Source organism: Lampetra fluviatilis, chromosome 12 (assembly GCF_964198595.1).
Source record: "Lampetra fluviatilis chromosome 12, kcLamFluv1.1, whole genome shotgun sequence".
NCBI lineage: Eukaryota > Metazoa > Chordata > Hyperoartia > Petromyzontiformes > Petromyzontidae > Lampetra > Lampetra fluviatilis.
Genome location: NC_136286.1, coordinates 5,585,713 through 5,610,721, shown reverse-complemented (window position 1 = coordinate 5,610,721; position 25,009 = coordinate 5,585,713). Strand labels below are relative to the sequence as shown.

General features: G+C 48.3%; 1 protein-coding gene across 4 annotated transcripts in view; it reads right to left on the bottom strand.

The window, feature by feature from the left end:
* LOC144935085 (transcription factor COE3-like) overlaps nt 1-25,003 on the bottom strand; it is a 96,121-nt gene extending 71,118 nt beyond the window's left edge. For all 4 annotated transcript variants that reach the window (XM_078861451.1, XM_078861452.1, XM_078861449.1 and 1 more), the window contains exons 1-6: nt 24,880-25,003; nt 21,190-21,346; nt 19,838-19,901; nt 19,305-19,360; nt 15,195-15,268; nt 8,678-8,746 (exon numbers count right to left, since the gene is read on the bottom strand). In XM_078861451.1, the coding sequence (XP_078717577.1) occupies nt 8,678-8,746; nt 15,195-15,268; nt 19,305-19,360; nt 19,838-19,901; nt 21,190-21,346; nt 24,880-24,941 (482 nt within the window). In that variant the 5' untranslated portion in view covers nt 24,942-25,003. The remainder of the gene's footprint in view (nt 1-8,677; nt 8,747-15,194; nt 15,269-19,304; nt 19,361-19,837; nt 19,902-21,189; nt 21,347-24,879) is intronic.
* Between the last annotated feature and the right edge of the window lie 6 nt (nt 25,004-25,009).

Here is a 25,009-nt window from a genome sequence, read left to right as displayed (position 1 = left end):
GACCACGGTTTAAGCAAATGAGTTCTCTAATCAAAGCCGGAGAGAAATAGAGGAGAAAGAATTGAAGGTGAGGGAATTGTATGGATGGTAATTTGGTTTTCAGCTTAATAAGTTGGCAATCAACTGGGACTCACACCACTATAACATCTCGTTGGTGTGTGTTTGTACGAGCAAGCCTCTGCATGTTTGTGGGAGGGATAAATATAGACATGTAATGAGACCTGGGATTGAGATTTGAAAACAAAGGTTTGATCGGCTGGACGGAATGTTTACTAAACAACTGGCATTTGTGCATATATCAGGTCACCTTAATGTGTACAAAAGCAGTGTGCTATATGCAATGGTAAAAGCAGAGATCAAAAGCACAGGGGAATGGAAATACATCTTAGATGTTATTATTACATTGATCAAACTACAAATGAATGACAATACAAATCAAAGAAAATATAGTTAGAAGCATGTGGTGTTTTTCATTTTCGGCTTTTTAATAAATCTGTAACTGACCCTGTTTAAACAAAAAAATATAACACGAAAAAGCAACAAAAATAAACACACACGAATTTTAATGGAGTGCCCAATTATATGCGCCGACTTTGGCGGAGTGGCATCATTACGGCAGGGGAGGCCACCGCCGGCGCCGACAGGTGAAATACACACCCCGGGACTCGCTCGTAATTTTACGTGACCGCCCGCCGCTGCCCCGGGACCCTGCCACCGACGCGACAAAGCTGTCGCATGAGCAAGCATATCGCCACCACCACCACCACCAGCCACCACGTGGTGTGTGCTCACTCGCGCCCTCCTCGCTCTCGCTCTCTCTCGCTCGCTCTCACGCGCACACACGCTCGTGAACTGCACCGATTATTTATGAGGGTAATTCCCGTCTAAACAAGCACTTACCGCGCGACGGATCGTGGGTCCGCACGCTCACTCACCGCGCCTCTCGCTACAGCTTACTCTGAGGCACAAGCAGGCCCGTGACAAAGTTATTAGGTCGCTTTGCCGGCCGCTCCCGTGTTGATAAAATATCTTTCACGTCACCTGCAGAGAGTGTCTACATCAATAGACCAGAGGCTCTTCTTGTACGTGTGGCAATCTCGATTAGAAATTAATTTTAAAAAATTAATGTTTTTAAAAAAGAAATAAAAAGTGGAAAATGCTACGTATTGTTGAATTTCATTTGGAAATTCATCTTTATTATCGTATTTGTTTAGTAAATGACTTTAAAATGTTTTATTAATTCCACAGCTTAAAATAACATGTACATATTGAGACCCTCTTAAGCATGGTCCATTGCTACGTATTTGGCAAAGCACCGTTAAATGGCACTGGATTCCGTTCACATATGGCCCGCACACATAATTGTAAACATGCTCATACCAATACAAAACACACACAAGATATCCGGCAAGAGGAACAGCAGTGCCTGGGCCACTCTGGGGGGGGGGGCAGAGGATCTGAACTGAGACATATTGATCCCATTTAGAGGCGGGGGTGCATAATTCTCTAATATGAAACAAGTGTAGCTACAACGATAAATCTCAGTCGCACAGAAAATGGGTGGAGGAAAGTACGAAGCGCACAGATTTTTTTTTGGCCAAGCCGAAACGGCGAAATCCCACCGCATGTGTTTTTTATATTTTATTGCTGGATCTGGCTCCCAGAGAGGAGAAGAAGAAAAAAACCCAACAAAAAAAATCTCAAATTAAAACTGCATGTAGTGGTTGGAAAAAGGCGGTAAAACATTATGAGGAAAGAGTGCGGGAGGGGGGGGTAGTGGTGGGGGGGGGCACGGAGGAAACAGAGAGGTGGGGGGGGTGAGTTGGGGCTGTTGGGGGGGGGGGATCAGGGAAGGATCTTGAGAACAACTGTTTCGGTGACACTCCAATCATTTATCTTAATAATAACAAAGTACCCTTGTCAGGGTTCTGCACGTTTGCGCTAAAATTATTGCACACTGTAATGAAGTAAATTTATAATGGGCAATCCGAGCCAAAAAGACAAAGCCATTGTAATAATACCAGAATTCACAGCGAAAGCTTACAATTTCTACAGCGCCAAGTGCTGAGAGATGCAAACGTGCCAAAATAACAAATTGTTACGTGTCCTTTGAAAAATAACGCTTTTTGTGTTGTGTGCCAGTGCACAGGCGCTATGGAAACAGGCATGCAGTGGACCTTGAATTTGGCGAGAGGGCTTCGGCAAAAGCAGATTAAATAAATAAATAAGCGACACACCACCAATAATAAAATAACGCGGGTTAATTTGGGCATTCGGGTAAATGGCAGGCGGAGCTGAGTCCACGGATTTTGTTGGGGGGGGTGGGGCAGGAGTGCTGGAGGAGGAGGGGGGGGTAATTATGTGAGGGGAGCAGGTGGCGTCGAGCCCGGAGAAGTGGCCAATCTAACGAGCGACCGCCGAGCCCAACTGTGGCCCTCATGAGCGCGGGGTGGTGCATTGTAAACCAACCCTACGTGACAGCACTCACACGCACACCACGGCTCCACCAAACGCACCGCACTGCCAACGCCTAGGCCAACGCGTGCGGCGCCACTATCGCGCACACACACACACACACGCGCGCGCGCGCACATCACGGCTCCACTAAAGGCACCGCACCACCAACAAATGTGGCACCATGCTTCCACGCACACCCTTATGGCTTCACCAAACCCACGGCACTCCCAATGCGTAGCCAAGAGACGTGGCACGACTCCTCCCGTACCAAGACGCCTCCGAATATACCCCAGCTAGTGATGCAGCTATTGAGTGTGCAGGCCACGCAGCTGCATTGGGACTCTCAGGCTAGAAGGGCCCGGCGCCAGGCAACAGAGGTGGAAATACGGACAGGGGGTCCCATTTCATTCCTTGCACGAGGGCACATTCCAACCACGCTACGGCACTAAACCCAACCAGCACAGAGACATCTCCAAATACACAAAACCACCACCACCTCTCTACATACGCCACAGCAGCACCAAAACATCTCCAAATACACAAAACCACCACCAAAACATCAAATACACACCACCACCACAACCGAAAACATCTCTACAGGCACTACACGACCACCAAAACATCTCAAAATACACACCACCACCATCAAAAACATATCGGCAGGCACCACACGGTCACCAAAACATCTCCAAAGACACACCACCACCACCGAAAACATCTCTACAGGCACTACACGACCACCAAAACATCTCCAAATACACACCACCACCACCAAAAACATCTCTACAGGCACCACACGATCACCAAAACATCTTCAAATACACCACCAAAACATCTCCAAATACACAAAACCACCACCAAAACATCTCCAAATACACACCACCACCACCGAAAACATCTCTACAGGCACCACACGATCACCAAAACATCTCCAAATACACCACCAAAACATCTCCAAATACACAAAACCACCACCAAAACATCTCCAAATACACACCACCACCACCGAAAACATCTCTACAGGCACCACAGCGGCACCCACACATTTCCAGATGCACCGCCAGGACGGGCTACAAGAGGCGATCCTTGCCGCATGAGCGACACTCATCAAGGAATTGGCTGCACGTCCCAAAGCAGGGGCCTCATATGAAGCCCATTACAATTTATTTCTTACACTTTTATTAATAGGAAGGGAAAAAAGGTGATCTCTAATGCATATTTATGCAACACCCACGTAACGTTACACATATATTGCATGTGAATGTCGTCAAAATTGTTCGATATTTTTTTCCCCCTGGATGTTTTACACCAAGTGTGCATACAATGCTTAATTTGGTACAGAATCTTGCAGGTATGAGTTTGATTGAAAAAATAACTAAATAACACAATTCCACTACAACATATTTTTAGATAATATTGTTTTCATATGTACAGTATATTTACATTACGAAAGACAACTATTGCTAAGTGTTTTGTATGCTTGCATTAGCCTGATGCATTGCCTATCGAGATGCGTGTAATTTCACACTGGATTTCAAAAGAACCATTAAACAGGGCAATTCTTTATTTCTTTTTAAATAACTACATTCGGCAAAGGAGAGATCCCTTAATAATTGATACTGTGTATGTAAATTAAATAATACATGGCACCGTTGTTTTGCCCTAAATGTTTAAAACATAGTTTTATGTGATTTAATTTAATTGATTTTAAATAAATGAAATCTCCTTTCGGAGGGAAACGGTTTCATTTAATTTTATTCCTTTGCGATCATCGCATTCCCCGCATAAAAATGCTGTCCGCTTGAAGCCTATATTACGCATATTTAATGCACAATGTGCTTCTGCAGCAGAAATGCATTGCCTTTTCCATTTTTCTTATCATTCCATGTTAAAATGAAAAAACAGATGCCCCCCCGCCCCCCGCACAAAAGCAACGGAAGTTCTGCAAGAATTTTCCATGACTTTTTTCCCCCCGCTTCTTCCATGTGCTGCTAAAAAGGAAGCCCTCCTTGTCTGCCGAACGTCTGATGCTCTCTGTAAATCACCAAATGAATCAATAGCCTCTGCCTGCAGTCAAGAAAAAAAACATCCGTTTAAGGGCCCTCACGCCACAGGAGGCAACGGCGATGTCAAATGAAGGCAGAAATGCTTGTTCAGGCAGACCACAACTTAAAAAAAATGGAGACAGAGGGATGACGTGATGAAAAAGAAGGTCACGCAGGCAAAATGCGAAGATCAAAACAAATAAAGTAACGAATCGAGAAATGCTAAATATCAGAGTTAGCGATGGGGGGGGGGTCCACGTCGCGTGTGTCAATGCCCCCTCCACTGAGTTTACATGAAAATTACCGTTCCTCTAAATTGGACAGGGGAGGAATATTTGACAATTTTTAAATTGGCATCCACACTGTATACAGCAAAGAGGCATTCATGATGTCCCACTGTCCCTCACCCGTGTTGCCGTAGCCACACGCGGCGTAGCCACACGCGGCTTGCGGAGGTGCCAAGTGCACGCGTCGGCGCAGCCGTGCACGTCGAGGCGCGTGGCAGTCGTGCCAAACGCGGATTTCACAGATGTACAGTGAAGCGCATGTGCCCGTACTGTACACGTGCAATGTGTCGCGGGTCTTACCACGCTATCATGTGCCGCTGAAACCCAATCCCTTACTATCGGCGCTGGACAGAACAAATCAGCTCCGCTCGCCCAGCACGCGTACGTGCCAGATCACGTCATCCACCGTGGCGTAACCCTGCCTGCTGGCCACCTTCCTTCTAGGCCAAACTACAATCCACCTATTCAACACGGGCCCCACACACCCCACCACTGCACCCAAGAGACATGGAAGAAAAAAGAAAGTTGGTTAGTGGGGGGTAAAAACTAAAGATTAATTTCCAAGGCTCGGTGAAAAATCGCTTCCTAGCAGACGCCTTTGGTCACGCTCCAATTGCGAGCCTTAAGGAGATACTTTATATAGTGGGCATGCGGAATTTTTTTCTGGGGAGCACCAGACATTGTGGCCCACCAACCCCCCTGACAGTGATGTCACCAGGGACCAATCACGGCGCTTGTTGTTTTTCCGTTTACCTTTTTATTTATGGCAACCTCTCTCTTGACCCCCCCCCTCCCCTCCTCGCAGACTATTTTCTCAACTTGAGAAAAAAATATATAACGTGACAATCATATTTCGTGTCTCTCTTTCTCAAAGCTGAGATAATATTGCAATTACGAGAAGACGATTTTCACGAAGTTAAATGTATCATGAAAAAAGATATACATTTAAAATGGAGGATTGAAAGTTCGCTGTTTTCGGTTAAGACATTCACTCCTTTCTATCTCTCCTTACGGATAAGAATACCATCCATTCCTCGTGCACGCGAGTGCATTTAAGCCAAGAGCGAAACAATGCATTCAAACAAAAAATAGTAAAGTGCTAAGCAATGCAGCTATGGCCTGCACTGGTCAGCTCTGCTAAGCGTCCAGTCAATTTCAACTGACACACCGAGGCAGGCAGCGCTGGCTGGAGTGCATGCAGTATCCCTTTAGCCCGGAAATGAGTTTAGCATGTGGTGAGGTGCGGTGTAGGTGGCACCGCTTGACATGGACATCAATCAACACTGGTGCGTGCATGTGTGAGTGTGTGCGTGCGCGTGTCAGCAGTTGGGGATGGTGGAGGGCAGGGCGCGGCAGGGGTTGACCGTTTAACCATCCCCTGCCGAGACTCCCGTCACAAGGAATCTTTTGTTACTCTTTGGAAGTCCTGATTTTCCCAATTAGGAGTTGTTCATTCTTAATTAGGCGATTTCAGATACCGCTGACCAATCCGACGATGGCCAACCGCGGTTCCCCAAGTGTCCTCAAGAGTCTGAGTTTTACTGCGATGATGATCATGTAGAATGCGTTTGTTTCATGCGAACTCTGGCATTGGGAGTAAAGAACACACTTGGCAAAAAAAGGCAAAAGGGCCTTGCACGGAACAGTCACAGACTCACAGAGATTTGATTTTAAAGCTCTCGTGTTCGCCCCGTCTCAAAAAACTGCAGAAGCTTTTACGTGAAAATATTTGCCGTGGACTAAGCAAATCCTGCTGAGAGCATGCCGGCCAATGTTTTGCCAAATCGTTGATGCATCCTTACCCTAGCCTTTTGCTATTTTATAACGTGGAGAAGGATTTGTTTAGCTTTTGTCAAATTTGTTCACCTGTGTCTCTATCGATTAGTAGAAATTGGTTCATTTAAACCTGGAAAAGTAAGCTGTTCCTGCCATCAAGAGTAACTTGTGCAAATAGTTTAGAATAAACGGTGTATTACCTTACATACAATTGAAAACGCACACATCCACAGCGTTGTTTCGTGTATTCTCTGCAAAGTTTGGTTAAAGCCAACAACAACCGCGTACACACGCACAAAGCCTCCCCTTCATAGTGTAAGCATACTGTTTAGGACAAGTGCTGTTAGCGAGCACCGATGAAGTCTCTGCGCGCACACGAGAAGGTGGGTGACCAACACCACGCCCGGCCACCCTTGCCTCCCGAGTGGCGATGTTTACACATCGCAGTAGGTGCTCACTTAAGGTTGAGTCGACCTAGGGGAGGCCCATGACCGATTCAGTTAAATCGTCACTCTGTGTTGGCCGTGAGCGTGAATCGAACTCGGGTGGCCGTAGCGCAGCGCGCCAACCGCTGCGGCCGCCGCAACGAGTACAGAGAACGCCGCTCGCGAAGCGCGGCACAGACACGCGGCAGCTGGAAGCGACGACCCCCCACCCCACCGTCCCCCAAGCAAGTGCCGGGGCTCTTCCGATCGACCACACCCACCACCGAATTCAACTCCGCCCGACTCCAGGAGCCGCTATTGTCTAAAGGGTGTTGTCGCTAACGCCAGGCGTATCCCTCCCCTCCAGGCATGGCACGGGCAAGGGAGAGAGGGGTGGGTGGGTGGGTTGGGGGTTGAGATTCGGCTGCATCGTTGGACCCTTGGAATTGATACTGAGCTGTACTCACACCCTAACACGCCCCCCCCACCACGGCCCCTGGCTACAAAATCCAGGCTTATTGTATGACCATCACCATCTGTGAATTCTGACATCACTGCGTGCTCCCAGCTGGACTGCAGCAGAGAGCATTTTTAAAGGAGCAACATCTGCTATTAGGACTGGCCGTCTTCACAATGATGAAAACGCAGGAGGCATTCTTGATCTTACGCGAATAGCGTGTTTGAAAATAATTGCCCCTAACCTTCATCTTTTTGCGTTTTGTAATCGTATGGCGTAATTATAACATGGGGGGGGGGGGGGGGGTCCGCTCAGTGATTCGATACAGCAACAAAGATCATTTTTAAAGCAAGGTGAAGGTAACTGCTTTGTGGTGGATAGCAGCATGTCCAGTCATCTCTCTTTCCGCCTTGGTTATGTGTCCAGCGATCACTGTGGGGGGGGGGGTGCTGCAGTGGTGCGTGTGGATTTCTCCATGCGCACGCATAGAGAGGACCTGGAGTGTCCATTCGAATCGCAAGGGTGCCGAGTGTCCGTTCTGTACAGTGCACGGAATTTAACGCCCATCCTTTGCTCATATGTGGAACTTTTTTGCTCTTCGTACTCGCTGTACAAATAGTTCACGACAACCACAACAACAAGCATAATAAACACAACACGAATAGTAGTGGAAAAAGAGTCCTACCATCAACGACCTCACAATCAAACGCCGTGCGATAGATAACACGCGACACAGTTGGGTGACCGGCATAATCGTGCGTGAACATCGCTTAATATTGACAAAACGAGTGCGTAAAAAGCACGCGCGCGCAAAAAGGGGTTGAATGCGCGCGCGTGCACGCGCCCCCGCCTCAACCCCGTGATTCCTAAATGACATCCCTCACTCACCCTCTCGACGACGACAAGTGGCGAGACGGCTGCCTCCGAGATAAACCAGCAATTATCCCATCCCTAATTACGGGCGACCTCGCTCTGCGCATAGGGGCCCGCATGCGACCAGGAGCCCAGGGGGGTTGGGGGTGTGGTGGTGATGGGGCAGGGAGGGTCGGGACTAGGGGACTGGATGAGAGGTTCACGGGGGCCAGGGACGCCCCCCTCCCCCCACCACTACCCCTAAACCCCCGACACAACGCGACTCCCTTGGGGGGGTGGGGGAGGTTGGGGGAGAGGCGGGCAAAGGCAGCGATTTGTGGGTAGTGGTGACGGAGCAGGTGGCGGCGACCCGCTTACCTGTCTATTATCACCGGATCTGACGGCGTCTCGTTTCGGTTTCCGCAGCTCTTCTTGTCGCAGCAGCGGCTGGTGGTAGTGGTGCAAGAGAAAGGGGACACCGCGTGAGACATCGAATCGAAGCGAGGACGACGACGACGTGCAGCGTGTAGGTTATTTTTTTCGTTTTTTCTCACTCGGCGCTCGACAATAAAGAAACCGAGACGTCCGAGTTAAATGACCACGAGCGCACAGATACACACCCGGGCACGCGTACCGTCAGAGCGTTGTACGCGAGTCGGCATTGCCCCCCCCCCCCACCACCGGCGTAACGCACTTATTCACGTTTTCCTCCCAAAACTCTACCCTGTAACTCACCTTCCCGGCCCACGCACTTTGTATTAATTATTTTGTATTTCTTGTGTTGTTGCTGTTGTTTATTTTCTTTACCGTTCGCGCTTAAACAAAACAAAAAAAAAGAGAGCAATGTTTCTTTTTTTTTGTTCCTTGCCCCGGTAGTCTGCCACGCCACTGCCGATTGATATCGTGAAACGCGCCCCGCGGGTGCATGGCCAGTGACTGGGGCATTCCGGTGTGCCCCAGTGCACCTCTACGAGACAGAGAATAACGCGTGGCTTTAAGCGCCCCATAAACCCGCGTGCAGTCGCCGAAGAAGAGCGGGAGAGAGAGGGAGAGAGAAAAAAAAGAGGCAATAGCTGAGAACAGGATTTTGACCGTGTCCGCCGTGGCTGCCCTGTGTGAGCCGGACGGCGCTGTGTTCGCGTGTTCATGCGTTCTGCTTCATGAGGCAGAGCGCGGACGCCGGCTGGGTCGATTTTCCTCGGCCGCGCGGCTGAACTCTGGTGCGCGCAATTTTACAAAAAGGCACAGAGGCCCCCCCGTTCGGAGCTTTGAGCTGCTCGCTCCTGCCGCCCCTGCGCCGACAGCTCCATCCGCACGCGTTGCCCTTCGGTGCGTGCGCTACCATTCGTCACACCGAGAGCCCCCTTTCTTTCCACGCGCCTCTAAACTATGGAATTCACTGGAAGTAGCAAATGTGTATAAGCGATTAAAATAAAATGTATTATTATATAAAGTAATAAAGTAGCAACGAAGAAGCGGTGGATGTCTTTTTTTTTGTCCTCTGTTGCCGTGATAACAATTGTTGCAGGGTCCTTTTGCTGAGTCAGACCTGCTGTATGTACTCAGCAATGTTATCCCTGATAGAAATGTTTTTTGTTGTTGCTGCTTAACCTTCCGGATGATGCGGAAATTATTCAGAGTAATGTACTACTGTACCTTGCCAGAGACCAATGATTATGCAAACTAGCGAAAGATTTTTTAAAAATAAATATAATTGAATACCGTATCACCAATAGATTGTTTTAATCTTTTTTTTCACTTCTGTATTACAATACAATGACAAAGATCCTCGCTATAGAATTAACAGACTCTTGCGGCAAGAGTCCTCACTATAGCCTCAACAGAATGTGGGCAGCATCGCACCACGGGAGACAACGCAAAGTCAAAACCGCACTAGGTTCTAGATTTGAAGCTTTCGTGACTGCAAGGATTCATACTCTTAGGTTTTTTTTCGGTAAAGTCACGTAGGTAATTGTATTTTTAAAAATTAATAAAAGTAAACTAAAAATTCACGACGTTTCGGAGGCAACACAAGCTTCCGTCTTCAGGTGGAACCGTCATAGCACGATTGCTGTATCAAGTAATTTAAATTTCATTTTAATTGTATTTTTTACCTATGTGACTTTACCGCACTAGGTTATTCATTTCAGACGGAGTCGACTCAGGGAAGGCACAGAACCGGTCCAGATAATCGTTCACCGCTGTTGGCCGTGAGCGAGAATCGAACTCGTCTCGCCGGGTTCTTAGCACAGCGCGCTAACCACTGCGCCACCGCTCCCCAACCCCAAATTTAAGGGGCGCATACACACGCGCGCACACACGTGTATACACATGACGTTGCCAGCGTACATCGGTGCGGCCCTGCGCACGTCCACAGATGCCTCGTGGTTTAACTCCACGCGATGGTAAATATCGAGCGTCATTTTAAGGTTTAGAAATTCCCCACAGCGAAATGCGCCGTCTAAATATTTGATGAGTCTCCACTCGAATTAGGCGAAATGGACGCGCGTGCACAAACGAAGGGCGCGTTTGGTAGATGCCGCGACTGGATCGGCATGCCCGCCGTCGCCAATTGCTCCATCACCACGGGGCCTTCGACGCAAACGTGCGTGGTATTTGACTAGAGAGGGGGGAGGGTGTTGCTTTTTCTGTGTTTGTTGCGACGATTATTTGACACGCTTCCGCACGGTCGAGGCGTCGAGCAGCAATTAAGCAATTGAGGAGCAAACCCTTCATTGCCGCCTAAGACGTGTAACGAGTCGCACGTGTGATGCGAAACCCTGCAGCCCACGGCATGTGCACGGCCACGTTGCCCGGGGTGCCCCTGATGGATCTATGTGGCGTGTGAATCTTTATTTTGGAACAAACTGTTCTTAACGGTGTGTGCACGTTGCGTAAATAATAAGCACATGTTACATTCTGGCTGCGTCTACGTGTGCTTCCATGCAAATGGCTTTTGTTTAAATGTTTGTTTGTTTTAAAATCGGGGTTGCTCTTCCTGCCTCCACCGCCCCCACACGTAAAAGGAAGCGAGTTGCGCTCAAGTGGCCTATGTATTTATTGCAGTCGCCGCAGATATCTCCTGCAAGCCTATATACCCGTCGGCGTGGGCCCGTTATGCAATAAAAGGAAAAAGTTTGGCGGCAATTAAGATAACCGCTTTATGCCCGTTTTTACGACTCCGGGTTTACAGGCGCCGTCGCGAAAAACCCCGGGACCCTGGCCACAGCGGCTCGCACTGCATTAGCGCTCCTATCTGATAAGATAAATTACAACTCGCGTTACCGGTGCTACATCATCCAATTTCACGCCTATCACCCTCATTATCATTCAATTCAGCCCATTATACCAGCGCTGAACTGGAGAGGCGGGCGCATTAGTACTATCCAACTCATTTCTTTCAACACTCCGTTTATGCGGCGACGCGCAATTGCTGCGCGAATTGCTTTTACATAATCTCCGCGCCACGGCTGTTATTGCGCGCGTTGTCTTCGACGCGAATTAAGTTTTAACCAGGCCCGTGCCCAACGACTCGTATTGTACGAAGGACGCATCATGCGCGTGCGTGTATTTACATGCGATCGAGAGAGAGGTGTGAGCAGTGTACTCTGTTTTGTTTTATATCCCCAACCCCCTACAAAAATATTTATTTTTTGGAATATCATTTGGAGCAGATTGCACGTGAATGTCGTAACTAAAATGAAAACCCCCGTCCCTTTGTTGTGCGCTTAGTGGTTAACATATCTACGGACGCGAGCAGGAGTGTCTAATTTTACCGATATTAAAGAGATGTCCCAAATAGAACCTATAACCGCGTGCCCCCATGACAGCAAATCTTAAGGAGAACGCGCTTCTTGCTTGTTGCGGAGGGGGGGGTGCTGACACGATCGTCAACCTAATGAGTTGTGAGATTGTAATTCGTAATGTGCGCGTCTACTTTGTCTTTTGATCATCACGACACGTTCCCTCGACGTCCCTGAAAGCTCGCATTTAAAAATCAACAAAGCTTACACAAACGCGCGATAAGACTGCCACGTTGCGCCAGCATCAACAACTATCAAACGGAATATGTTGGTTTGTTAATGCGCATTTCGGCGCGTCAACGGATCGCGGAATATAATCGCTAATGCTATCTCACTTTTTAAGAAATATCTTTTTTTTAATGACTAATGACCAGCTCAAATAGAAAATGAAGCGCTGAAACGAAACGCTAGGTGCGTAATGAGCACGAGGTTCAATCAGCAAGAGACCGAGTTAATCAGAAGATACGAGGTGCATACCTTTTGCACGAGCCTCTACGTCTTTCACGGTCTAAGATGAAATATTTGCTCCCCCTCTCCCCCTTCCTTTTCTCCGGTCGTGTTAAATTAATCAACGCTCGCAGATGGACACCACGCACGCCCGGCCGCATTCATCTCCCCCAGTTGCGATGTTTACTGCACACCGCACCAGGTTTACATTTTGAGGCTCATTCGACCTAGTGGATGCCCTATCACTCACACTAGCTTTGTATGTTTAGTTCGTTGTCCTTCCCCTCGCACCTCCGATTAGGATGGTTGGCTCAGTAGGGTGCGAAAGAAGTTCAACACACATACAAACATACACACTCCGACGGGGGTGACTTGCCCTGCAGCTCTGAAGCTGGCGCTCATGGGCACCTTCCGTGCGTGTGTGCGAGTGGCTGGGATGACGGTGCCGCTTCTTGAAGTTCACCGGCTCGTGATTGTGTCTCAGGAGAAGAGCTGTGGTCATTTTAGCGTGCACCTTGTTTGTTCGCAACCACGCTGGGGATCGGGGCACTCACTGGCGGAGATCGAAACGGAAATGCCACAATTTCTGTTGCAATTGGTGACGCATTTTCGCTGAGTCTTACGGAGCAGCAATATACTTCTATAAATATACTTCGGCCATGCTCAAAATCTGATTATAGCACATTTGTATTCCACCCACCCACGTGTCTAAACAGTCCTTCGCCCAAAGCGCCACTTGGAAAAGTCAACGTACACAATTTGTTGCAATTGGCCGCGTTTCCAAATGAACTTAAATGTTTTTTTTTTAACATCGCCTCCTGAAATAACCACGTGAGCGAAAATTCACCTGGCACGAGATCTGGAAACATTTGCCACAATTAAAGCGCATCGAGTTGATTATTTCTTATTTTTTTACTTACAAGTTTCGCTTGAAACTTTTTAAAGTCTTGCGCGCAGGCCCAATCTTATAACGCGTGACGACAACAGCGAGGTGTGAGCGCTCACGCCGTGACGTGTGCATTGACTGATCCACGTGCAAACACGGTGGATGTAGCAGGGTCATTGTGCTCTCTGTGTGTGCGTATGTGAAGAAGCGTCGCGTGTATGCGTGGCAGTGTGCCGTGTGCCCGCGTGCATCGTGTAAGTAATTTTGGCGAAAGAATGCACCCGATGGATCGATTACATTCCATCATTGCGCTCACGACGCATGCACGCATCGATTGATGCGAGTTGAAATCTATTGTATCCAAATTCGGATAGGCTGTGTGCAAGGGGTAATGACCCATGATGTCACTTGTGACCACAAAATATATATTTTAAAAATGCATCGATTACCGAATCGATTTGCGCACCCCAAATCGTGATAAGACATAATACGAAGCGAGGCGAGAATCAAATCACAGCCGAATTACACATTGTAGTGCTCAGCTAAGCTCACATCGACTCGCTCCTATTTGGGACATTCTCCAAACACACCCGCGCGTGCCACTTGTGGTTTGAAATTGTGTCGTCGGCATTACGCTTGGTGAAACGCCTTTGAAGTGTCCGAATGTGCGTCGTGAGTCGGGTAAGACACGACTGAAACGGACGTGCGCTGCGCAAGCCGTGCGTGGACCAGTGAGAAAACGCCAAAGTCAGGGACTTAGAGAGTCATAGAGAGAGAGGGGGGGGGGGAAGTTGGGCCGCATGGGCAGCAAGGAGGGAGCTGCGATGTGGGGCTGTCTCTCGCGGCGAGGCGGCTCCAAGCGGCCGCTCTGGTATTTCCGGAGCCAACAAACGGGCGTTTTAGGCAGCCACGCATCACGCGTCGAAGGCCTCCTCAGACGCCACTTCCAAACCCCGGTGTCAAAAGGCCTCCTGACCCGCCCCAACTTCACCCCCTGCCCCTACCCCCACCACGACCACCCCTCCCCCTTCTCGTAACTCTCTGCTGTATTTATTTATACAAAGACGAGGTCTCCGAGAAACCTCATTCCCGGGTAATGTGTAAAAAAGGGGCCGCTCTTAAGCAGCCATCGTGGGCAGGAGTCACACGTGCTCACAACTTTGCGTTGAGGCTCGCAGTTATCAGCAAATCATCGCGTGGGTGGTGGAATAATGATGATGATAAAACTGTAATTGTGCTCGTGATTTGTAACCAATTGTTCAACCATAACGGGGCTTTTTCATTGCTTTAACAAAAATAATCCAGCCTCCACTCAAATGTGGGCACGTGTTGCAAATCTTACTTCTGATTATCCGCTATAGAAGCTACCGTGTTACATCACATCACATTTTTTTCTTAAATACATAACAATATAACAGTTTACGTGCCCGTATGAAATGGCACGTGTGCAAAGGTGCAATGAGGAAAATCAAAGCACGTGTGCGTGCTATCTGCAGCAGCGAAGAATATACGAGCGCATCGTCGCAATAGGCGGAGAATGTGGTAGTGGACGTGAGTTAATGGAGCCTCGCTGCTGCTGCTGCTGCAGTATTGTTATTGTATTCTCATGTAACTAAATACTCCGAGGGATTTGCCCCGCGCCAATCGAAGCGCTCGCTTTGAAGTGGCTGGCAATGCCCCCGGCTGCCCGGAGCCCTGGGTGTTGTCATCGCGGCGCGAGTGAGAGAGTGAGCGAGTGATCATCACCACCACCACGTACCTGCACATGATCTCGTGCGTGAGCAGTACCCTGCACATTTCGGGGTTCTTGTCTTGCCCTTCATAGATAATGGCCTGGACAGACAAGAGGAACACCGCCACCATGACACACGTGAACACTTTCATGTACTTCGTTTACAATCGGCTACCATTGGCGGCCAATTGAAGCCAAAAGCACGCAATGACATGGCCGCGTGTGTTTGCTTTGGAGAGCGCGGTGGTAAATTAAAATCGGCAAAACCGCTAGGCCCGGCGAGCATGGTTTTTGGGTGGGGGGCAGGACAGAAGTATGCAGACTGACGCTTGTGGTTTGTTAAAGCGCAACAGCGGTGCAGAAGCACGACATATCTGGCAGTTAAACGCCTTAAATGAATGCCTAAATATTGCAATATGTCGTGGCCGCGGGAAAAGCGCATACGCACACCGTGCGTATTAACTGCCTCTTTAAATATTCTTTGGGTCTTTCGGTAAAGTCACGTAGATGGTTCAAGAGGACTCTCTCCTCCTGATGACGATCGCTTGTGCTGTGATCGAAACGTCCTCCTGATGACGATCGCTTGTGTTGTGATCGAAACGTCGTAGTTTTTTTGTTATTTTCTTTGAACCATCCACGTGACTTTACCGAAAGACCCAAAGAATATGAATTCCTGCAGTCACGAAAGCTTTAAGTCAAGATTTGCCTCTTTAAAATTACGCCTGCAGAAATACCAAACGTGCCCCCTTTTTTGTAGCCCCCTCCCTCCCATCCCCCGCTCAATACCCTCCCTCCCACCCCCCCAATGCACCCCCCCCTGATCTCTCCCCTCCACTCCTTTACCCAAACCTCCTCCCTCCAACTACGACCGACCACCCCATATCGGTGAATGTGAATAAGGGTGTTCTGCATCACGACCTCACATGGTAATTCCACTTATTAAAATATTTCTGCGTTAATTAATGGTGTTCCACACTGGTGCACCACGCACTCCTGCACCACGAGCGCGCGCGCGAGAGAGAGAGAGAGGAGGAGGGAAACGCATTGTAAATGCAAATGCAATCCATCCCTCGCCCGTTCAAACGCCCTCGCCGCTCCCTACCTCTAAACAACTGTTTTTGAAGAACGGAAAGATGAATTCATTGTCGTGCCCATATCGCGTTTCTGTTGACGCCTTCCGAATATGCGCATCTTTTTATTTTTTAAGCGATACTTATTTTTTATTGTTGTTGGTGGTTTGTTGTTGGTGTTGTTGTTTTAACAGCGGCGCGTTTCGTTAATCGCTGGACTAATGGTAGACATCTCAAATAGATGCAACACAGGCTTGGCTCGCTTGAACGGAACGCGTAACCTCATCCTGCAGAAGAGATCTTAGCACAAGCTGCGAGCCAGTGTGCTTCGCTGTATCTCTCTGACTCTGAGCGAGCACGCTCCGCTTCGTGCGCGTGTCCGTGTCCGACAGTTGTGTTCGATAATGAGTGCGCGTCAGGCTCTATCCGCGGCACGAGGAGTGGAGGAGGATTGGGGGGGGGGGTGTCCAGTCACCGTACATGAAACACCGCCGCTATCACCGTCACCATACCCGTACCCCAACCACCATCGTTTACCACGACCACCATCATCTCAACAATCACCGTTGAGTAGCACGACCACAACCACCGCCACACCCGCAAACACCATTGTCACCACCATCACCACAACCACTGACCAGAACAAGCGCCACATTAACTATCGCAAACACCATCAGCACCACAATCACCACCATAACAGCCACCGCCACCATCACTGCCGCGAAAACCACGACCGCCAGCACCAACCCCAGCAGCAGCAGCACCACCACTAAGCACTACAACCATCACAACCAGCACTATCATTAACGCAGCCACCACCACCACCACCACTAACTACCAAGACGCAGACGGGCCACTCAAGCGAGAGGCGATATTTCTCTGTTCTGCGTAGTTTGTCGAGCGATTTCGCCACGAAAACGGAAGCAATGGGTGCCTCGCCCGGAGATCGTGCGACCGCCCGTGTCGACAGAGCCAACTCGACGCGAGCTGGGAGCATGGAAGCCCAGCGGACCGCGCTCGCGGGTCAATGTTTTCACATTGATTTCACATCCTTGTTGATTGTTTACACACACACACACACGCGCATCGCTCGGATATTTGTATCGGACGTGCAAGGCCCAGACGACAAGTTGAACGTTGATTCCATGACCGGCGACGCCGAGGTGGTTCAGTGTGCTTCCTTTTGACTACGAGTGGGACGAACGCATTTTTATCCTTTCAACCGTGAACACTATGTACGTAATGATCATCATCATCATTATTGGCAGCAACAGCAGCATCCATAGTTGCAACTCCAATTATCACGGTTGGCTATGTATGGTGCGAAAGAAGTGCAACATACATCGTAGTTAATCCACTGCTGGATGAAGGACTGCCCCAAGCCGCCGCCATCAATTACGATTTAGCGATGTCAGAATAATTTTAATGGAGTGGGTAGCCAAGGAACGGAATTAGTCCGGGAGGAAGATGCCCACTGCAGGAGATGGAGCAATGAAATCAGCTCACATCCACGTGCTAGATATGCGTATTAATGTTATATGGAATGATATGAAATATAAAGACAAAGAACCCCCGTATAGTCTTAAACAGACTGTTGGGGCAAGTGCTGTTAGTGAGCACCGATGAAAGCCCGCAGGGCACACGAGGGGGTGGGGTCGGTGGCCACCACCACGCGCATTCGCTTTTGTCTCCCCAGTGCTGAAGTTGTCCACACCGCAACGGGTACTCATTTAAAGCAGAGTCGACCTAGGTGAACAAATTGTGATACCAACTTAACATTCAAGATGCTAGCCGTGGCTGGGTATTAAACTCGGGTAGCCGAGTTCATACATGCACATGAACAAACGTGTATACCTATGCACAATAAAAAAAAATAACCCCGTATAGCCTCAACAAACTTTTGTGGCAAGTGCTGTTAGCGAGCACCTATTAAGGCCGGCACGGAACACGAGGAGGTGGGTGGCTAGAAACCACGCCCGGCCGTGTTCGTCTCCCCAGTGGCGGTGTTTACACACCATACCAGATACAGTACTAATTTAAGGCTGAGTAGACCTAGGAAAGGCCCATAATGGGTTCAGATAATTGTCACTGGCGTTGGCTGTGAGCGGGAATCGATCTCGGGTAGCCGGGTCCATAGCGATATACCCCGTACAGGTAAATAGACTGTTGGGGCAAGTGCCTATAAAGACCGGAACGACACCCGAGTGGGTTGATGTGGAATACACTATGCCCAGCCGCCTTTGTATCGCCAGTGTTAATGCTCACACACAGCACCAAGTACTCATTTAAGGCTGAATCGACCTAGGAAAGGCGCAGGACAGGTTTAAATAGTCGCCACCGTTATTGCAAATCGTAAGTGGGAATCGAACTCAGGTTGCCGTGTTAATCACGCAGTTGCGCTAACCACTGCGCCACCGCTCCCATTATAACACAACATATAAAACAAATACGTACACGCTAAAGCGTCCACCAAAAGACGACAAAACAAAGATAAAGATATCCCTATAGCTTTAGCAAACTCTTGGGGCAAGTTCTGTTTGCGAGCACCTATGAATGACGGCACGGAACACGAGGCGGCGGTGTGGCCGGAACCGCGCCCGACCGCCTTTGTCTCCCCAGTGGCGATGTTTACGCATCACATCAGGTACTCATTTAATGCTGAATCAACCTAGGGCAGGCACAGGACAGTTCCATATAATTGTCACTTGGTGTTGGTGGCCGTGAGCGGGAATCGAACTCGGGGCGCCAGGTTCATAGCGCATCGCGCGACCGCTCCGCACCGCTCACGACTACAGCCCCCCCACCTCCCCAACCGCACTCGTTGAAATCGAACAAAAGGTTTAATCACACGCCGCCTTGTGATTGAATAATCGACGGCAACACAAGTCGTGGCTGGACCCCGCCGTGAACACGTTGCGACGACAGCGCCCCGGAGCAAAAGCCACCGTGAAATAGCGTGTCACGCTTTTGCGCAGTTTACAAAGAGGATTTATCTGCATAGAAAGAGCCGAGCGACGCGAGCGAGGGGAGTAGGGCCGCCGAAGTGCGCGCTGCTCGCCACGCTCACCTGTTTGTTCATGGAGTCGATGAGTCGGACGTACAGATCTTGCTCCGTCCGCACACCTGTACAAAGCAAGTAACAAAAGTCGCTTTTTTTTAGTCTTGAGAATGTCCCGTTTCATTCTCGCATAGGGTTGGTTTTCTCCGGGTGCTCCGGTATCCACCCACATGTAAACACTCATTAAAAGGCCGATAACGCCTTAATGTATAGAGGACCGCAGATCTTGGACAATTGTTGGCGCCAGCTCATTGCGTGGCTGCCCCCCCCCCCCCACCTTGTCTGTGGTTCCTCATCGCGCCTCTGAGTCGATCTCTCACTTTGACAGCGAACCAATGCTGTGTGGCGACGGCGCGTTATAAGTTGAAATTATTATCATCATCATTATTATTATTCCAGTTGAATGGACCCGCATTTCGGAATGACACCGACAGGGCCATATTTAGGATATTATAAACAAATGTAATATGATACAAATGGAATGTGTGAGCTCGTGTCAATCATAATATTGCATGCTTTAAGAAGATCCGTGCAATCCTTACCATTACTGTACAACAGCTGTAGCCGGTAATGAATTCCATTGTTTGTCTTTTCATTGTTGGGTTCCTTTGGCAGTAAATAGAAGATAAGAAAGTGAAAATAACATTCGTAAACAAAAGTGTACACGACTTAAAAAAACTCGATGTTCTAAAACAGCGCGGATAATTAATGTATTTGTGACGGTTGTTTAAAGTTGCGTACAAATGCTTCTTATAACGAAAGTAGAAACGACATAGCAGCGTGTATCCTGATTAAATATTTACACAAGTTAATCAAATGAATTTGTTACTAAACATTAGACAATTACCATTACTGTTTTTAGCAAATCTAAGAACACGTACGCATGTTCTTAGTTATAACCATACACGTATTACAATTAATTCACGTGTCGAATATCACTGTAGCCTGAAGCCTTGTGAATTAATCCGTTCAAACGTTACGCGTAGGTGTATACAAATGTACTTTGTGAGTTCCAAATACTGGCTCTACGGAATTATATATATACAGTATATACATATAGCGTGCACGTATATGTGTGGTCTTATCCGAGGGGATATTATTTTCTAAGTCAGTGTACCTACTACACAGTTTATATATTAAGTGCAGGCAATAAAACATCATGTATAATAAACCTTTAATATCCGATTTATAAGCAAAAAAAACTGTCAATAAATTCGAATTTGTGTTGTTTTTACTCATCTTGAGCGTTGCGATTTTCACGAAACCCCACTGCATTCACCGCGGGCGACACGGTGACATGATTTGGGAAGACTATATTTAATGGGCGAGCTTAGTTTCAGCCGCAATCTGTCCGCTTTCGGCGATCCGGAGAATTTTATCCGCACTCCCGGCACACCACATCGAGAATAGGCCACCGCTCTTGATACTGTTCACGTGCTTAATGCAGTCTATCGGCGACCCGGATTATATGCGGTGTGAAATGCATCAAACCCTGAGTATATCTCTCAATATACCGTATAGACACGCGTGCAGTTGCGTCAAATATTTCCGTGACACCGCACGCCACATTCATAATAGGGCTGTATGCTACTTGTCACGTGCATACTCCAGACTACCAGATACCCACACAAATACTCTTTGAGAAATTAACCCTCCGTAAATATCTATGTATACATATACAAGTCAACGAATTCAAAAGCACGGTTAGTGATTAGCGGGGCCCATATTTCAAGCGCTTTAACTCGGGCGCAACAGGAAATGCGAGTGCAACAGCAGCATCAGAATAAAGAGTGTTGCTGCACTACTGTGGACTCCCACGTGAGAGGGACTGAACCGGGGGAGGGGGAGGGATTGGGGAAGAGGGGGGGGGGCTGTAATATCACGACGACCTCACCCGATCCTTCTCCACGAAGTCCACGAAAGCCGTCCGCTCTATCTCCACGGGCTGGCCCTGGCGGTCGTAGAGCGCCAAGACGAAGTGGAAGAAGTTGGACTTGCGCAGATTGGAGGGCGGCTGCTTCTCGAAGTGCGCCCGCGCTAGCGCAATGCCACTGCGCGAAGAAACACCGGGCCACGAGGTACCCACCACGGCGGGGTGGTGATGGTGGTGATCGTTATAGGAGAGAGGGGAGAATGTGGAGGAGGGAAGAGCAGTGTGTGAGCTTGATAGATGCACTTCTCGCGAGGCGCCACCGACTTATCAAACTTAATTAGAAGCCTCGGGGTAAATGCATCACCAGCAGCAGCAGCAGCAGCGGCAGCCCGCAAAAAAAAATACTTTTTCCACCCGCGTTCTCCTCTTGGCTCAGTGGCACCACCAGAACATCGCCCCCTTTCTCCTTTCCCAGCGGCACATCAAACGCACGTGAACGCTCGAACTAAAAAGTCGAGCTACTCATTTATTTAGCTCGGTTTTGTGCGGGATTTTTTTTTGTATCGGTATTTTGGTAATGTCAGCAGAGTATTTAATAAAGGATGGCTTCGTGCTGAGGCTGAATGCAACGAGGTGAGCGTCAAATCGCACGCGCCCTGCTGCACGTGACCTCGCAGCATCTGTTGAGAGTATAAGTTCAAGTCGGAACGAGCATAAATTACCCATCAGGGTTATGTTCGTGCAGTGGTGTTTATGACTCTTTAATTGTGCATGGAAGGTCGTAATACGAGATTCGCTGAGCGTTGTTTTAAAACGTTACTTTAATTATAATTGTCCTGGTGCAATACTATTCGTGACTATTTTACTTGCGCGGCGTGTATTCATAACTTGCACGTATAGGTATGAACACACACGCGCTGGTCTTCATCATGCGTAACTACACGTCGTTTGTGTACGTATATCATTCACCAACCCGCGCTGACCAGCGTGGTGAAGTATGGTCAAACAAATCCTCCGTAATTGACACGGTGTGGGAGGGAGGTTTGACAAATGACTGTCAAATTTGTATATACTTACGTACGTGTATCCTACATGCAATGCGTACGTGCGCATTCAGATAAATCAGCAATTATTTATTCAAATATACCCGCGCGATAAACGAGGCGGCGGGATTGTTTTTGTCCTTCTTGAAAATATTTACGTCCGCTGTTAATCTTTCCTATTTTTGTTCCACTGCAACAACAACAACAAAGCGCGGTGTTGACAACGCGACTGATGCCGCGTGCCTTTCCAATTTCTACGGCCCTGAGGCTGCAAGCAGAAGGACGTGGGGACGCGGCGGGCTATGCGTGGGCCAACACTTGCCGCGGGGAGACAGGGAGACACGCTGGGACGGACGGACGAAATCCGCTCGGTGGGACTGAGACAACACGAGAAGACGCAGGGGCACGCGATGGCGTTCCGTCGCCGGAAGGTGGTGGGGGGAGGACATGCGGCTACACGGGGAGATATCCAGCAAAAGGAGGGGTGGCCGCACGACGGCTTCAATGGACACGATGGAGACACGAAGATTGTGGATGGGACGAGGCTTGGGACACGGGGTGACACGCGTCTGGACGAAGGCAACAACAGGCATCAGAAGCCACGCGCAGTCAGCGCGGCCGCTGTATTAATTCCGAATGCAGCGACCGCAATGACAGCGACTGAAACGTTATTATGTAAACAAATGACTCATTATTAACATTGGCATCATCATGCACCCTTAAATCATGTCGCGCGCGGACAGGCAAAGCGCGTGCCACAGCCGCAGCAACGAGAGACACCATCAATAAATCCCCACGTTGTTTCAACAGGAGATTTTAAACTCTGCGTAGAAAATAAATGTATTGACATTGTTACGCACATTTACATCGTACGCTTCTCTGCACCGTTCATAATTGTTTTCGCTTCGCTACAATTACAGCTACAAGACGAGAGCGATGCCATCGTATTACGGTGAGCACGTGCTTGCAGGTAGCGATTCGCAATATGAAAAAGCCATGAGAGTGTCGTGTTTTTTTTACAAACAAGAGCTGAAATGCACACCTATTATTCGTTACGCGTTGATCAAAATACCGCACGCAACGAATACAGAAATACGGTACTATTCTTCAAAACTGAATTGACGATAGACAACAACACAAGATCGAGCTCGATGCGACGCGTCAACAGCGTGACGTGTGCCTACGGTTGTGCAATTATCCAGAGTGCTTAAACCTCGAAAGTTTGTGAAATTTCGCTCAATATTTAAAATACGGAAATGAATGCTGCGACTAACGAGGGAGGCGGTGAGCACTTTTGAGAAGCAACAGTCGAGTTTGAACACAGGTCGTGGCAGTTGTAGCGATGTTGTGGAGTGCGCGGTCCCACTTTGAGTCGCAGTGTAAACGCTCACTATTATATTGCACGATTACATGGTACGAGTGAGTGACTGCTAATGTTTAATCTCCCTTTAGCCGAAAAAAAATCGCACCATGATTTAGGGAGGGGGGGGGGTATGCCAAATTAGTAAAGGTGGAAACTTTAAATGTGCCGATGGCGCAATGATATTTGTTTGCTAATATTTGCCTCGTTGAGCGGCTCGGAAAACATTGCGTTGCAATTGACACAACAAACCATCTTATTTAAAAAAAAAACCGATGTCACCTAAATATACGAAGTTGTAAGACATTAAAAGCCTCGCAGTCAGTTTATTTTAAAACATTCATTACAATTTGCTTTTTCTTTGCTTTAACGCATACATTATTAATACACAAACAACCCTGCATTATGCCGATACAAGGACGGCGGCGGAGTACACGCGTTTTATTTTTTTATGAAGTATTTGTTTGTGTCGACGTTTGCATTTATTTTTTTGTTCGCCTTTGAGGTTAACATGAAGGCACAGCTTGCCTTATCTGCGGGCAGTGTCTACGTTGTTTCCTCGAAAATATATGACTTCAAATAGGAATTTGTAGAAATTAATCTGCGTGATGAAACTGTTTTGTTGATTTAACGCTGTGAGCGATACGCTTTTATTTGTTCGTGAAATTTAAACCAAAACAGTACCAAATGTAGAAGAGAGAAAACATTTTTGACATTGATTGCAGCAGCGATAAAGGAAATGTGTGCTGCGTTCAAATAATAATTTTCAAACTAACATATCCCTTGCGACGGCCGTGGCGTGTGCCCTGGTTTGAGAAGACACAGTCATTCATTTAAATGTAGGTGCCACGCGGGGTTCACGATACCTGCACGTACGCGTAATACCTCTCGCATGCATCGCTAAATTATTAACAGTGGACATTTAGCGAGTCTCATATATTGGCAGTCCTACGAGAGATGGAGAGAGAAATCACGCAGGAATAGCGGAAGAAATTTAATAAAAGTACGAGCGTGGGATCTTAAAATGACCCGCAGTTGAAGGAGCTGTTCGAACGCAGAAGGTGCACTTACTCGAAAAAAGGGACAGACGTAAAAAAAATCCTCCAAAACCCTTTCAAGCGTTAATGGGGATGAGTGGGCTACTGTTGGGTTCGACATCACTCACACGTAGCGGCGTAAGACAACTCAAGCGCGTGCTGATGTCTATTTAAAAAAAAACGTTAAGATGATGAAAAATAAAATAAAAACCCTGCTTGTGGGAGATGCCGAGTGCCGTGCGTCGGTGGGCGGATTGGAGAAACGTCTCACCTCTGTGCCGCGGTGCTGGCATCGACCACGCCGGAATGCATCCAGGAGCGCACGGCGGGCATGCCGCCTCCCAGTGGCTCCTCTTTGAGCCCCGAGCCGCCCCTCGGTAGACTCTCTTGGATGCCGAACA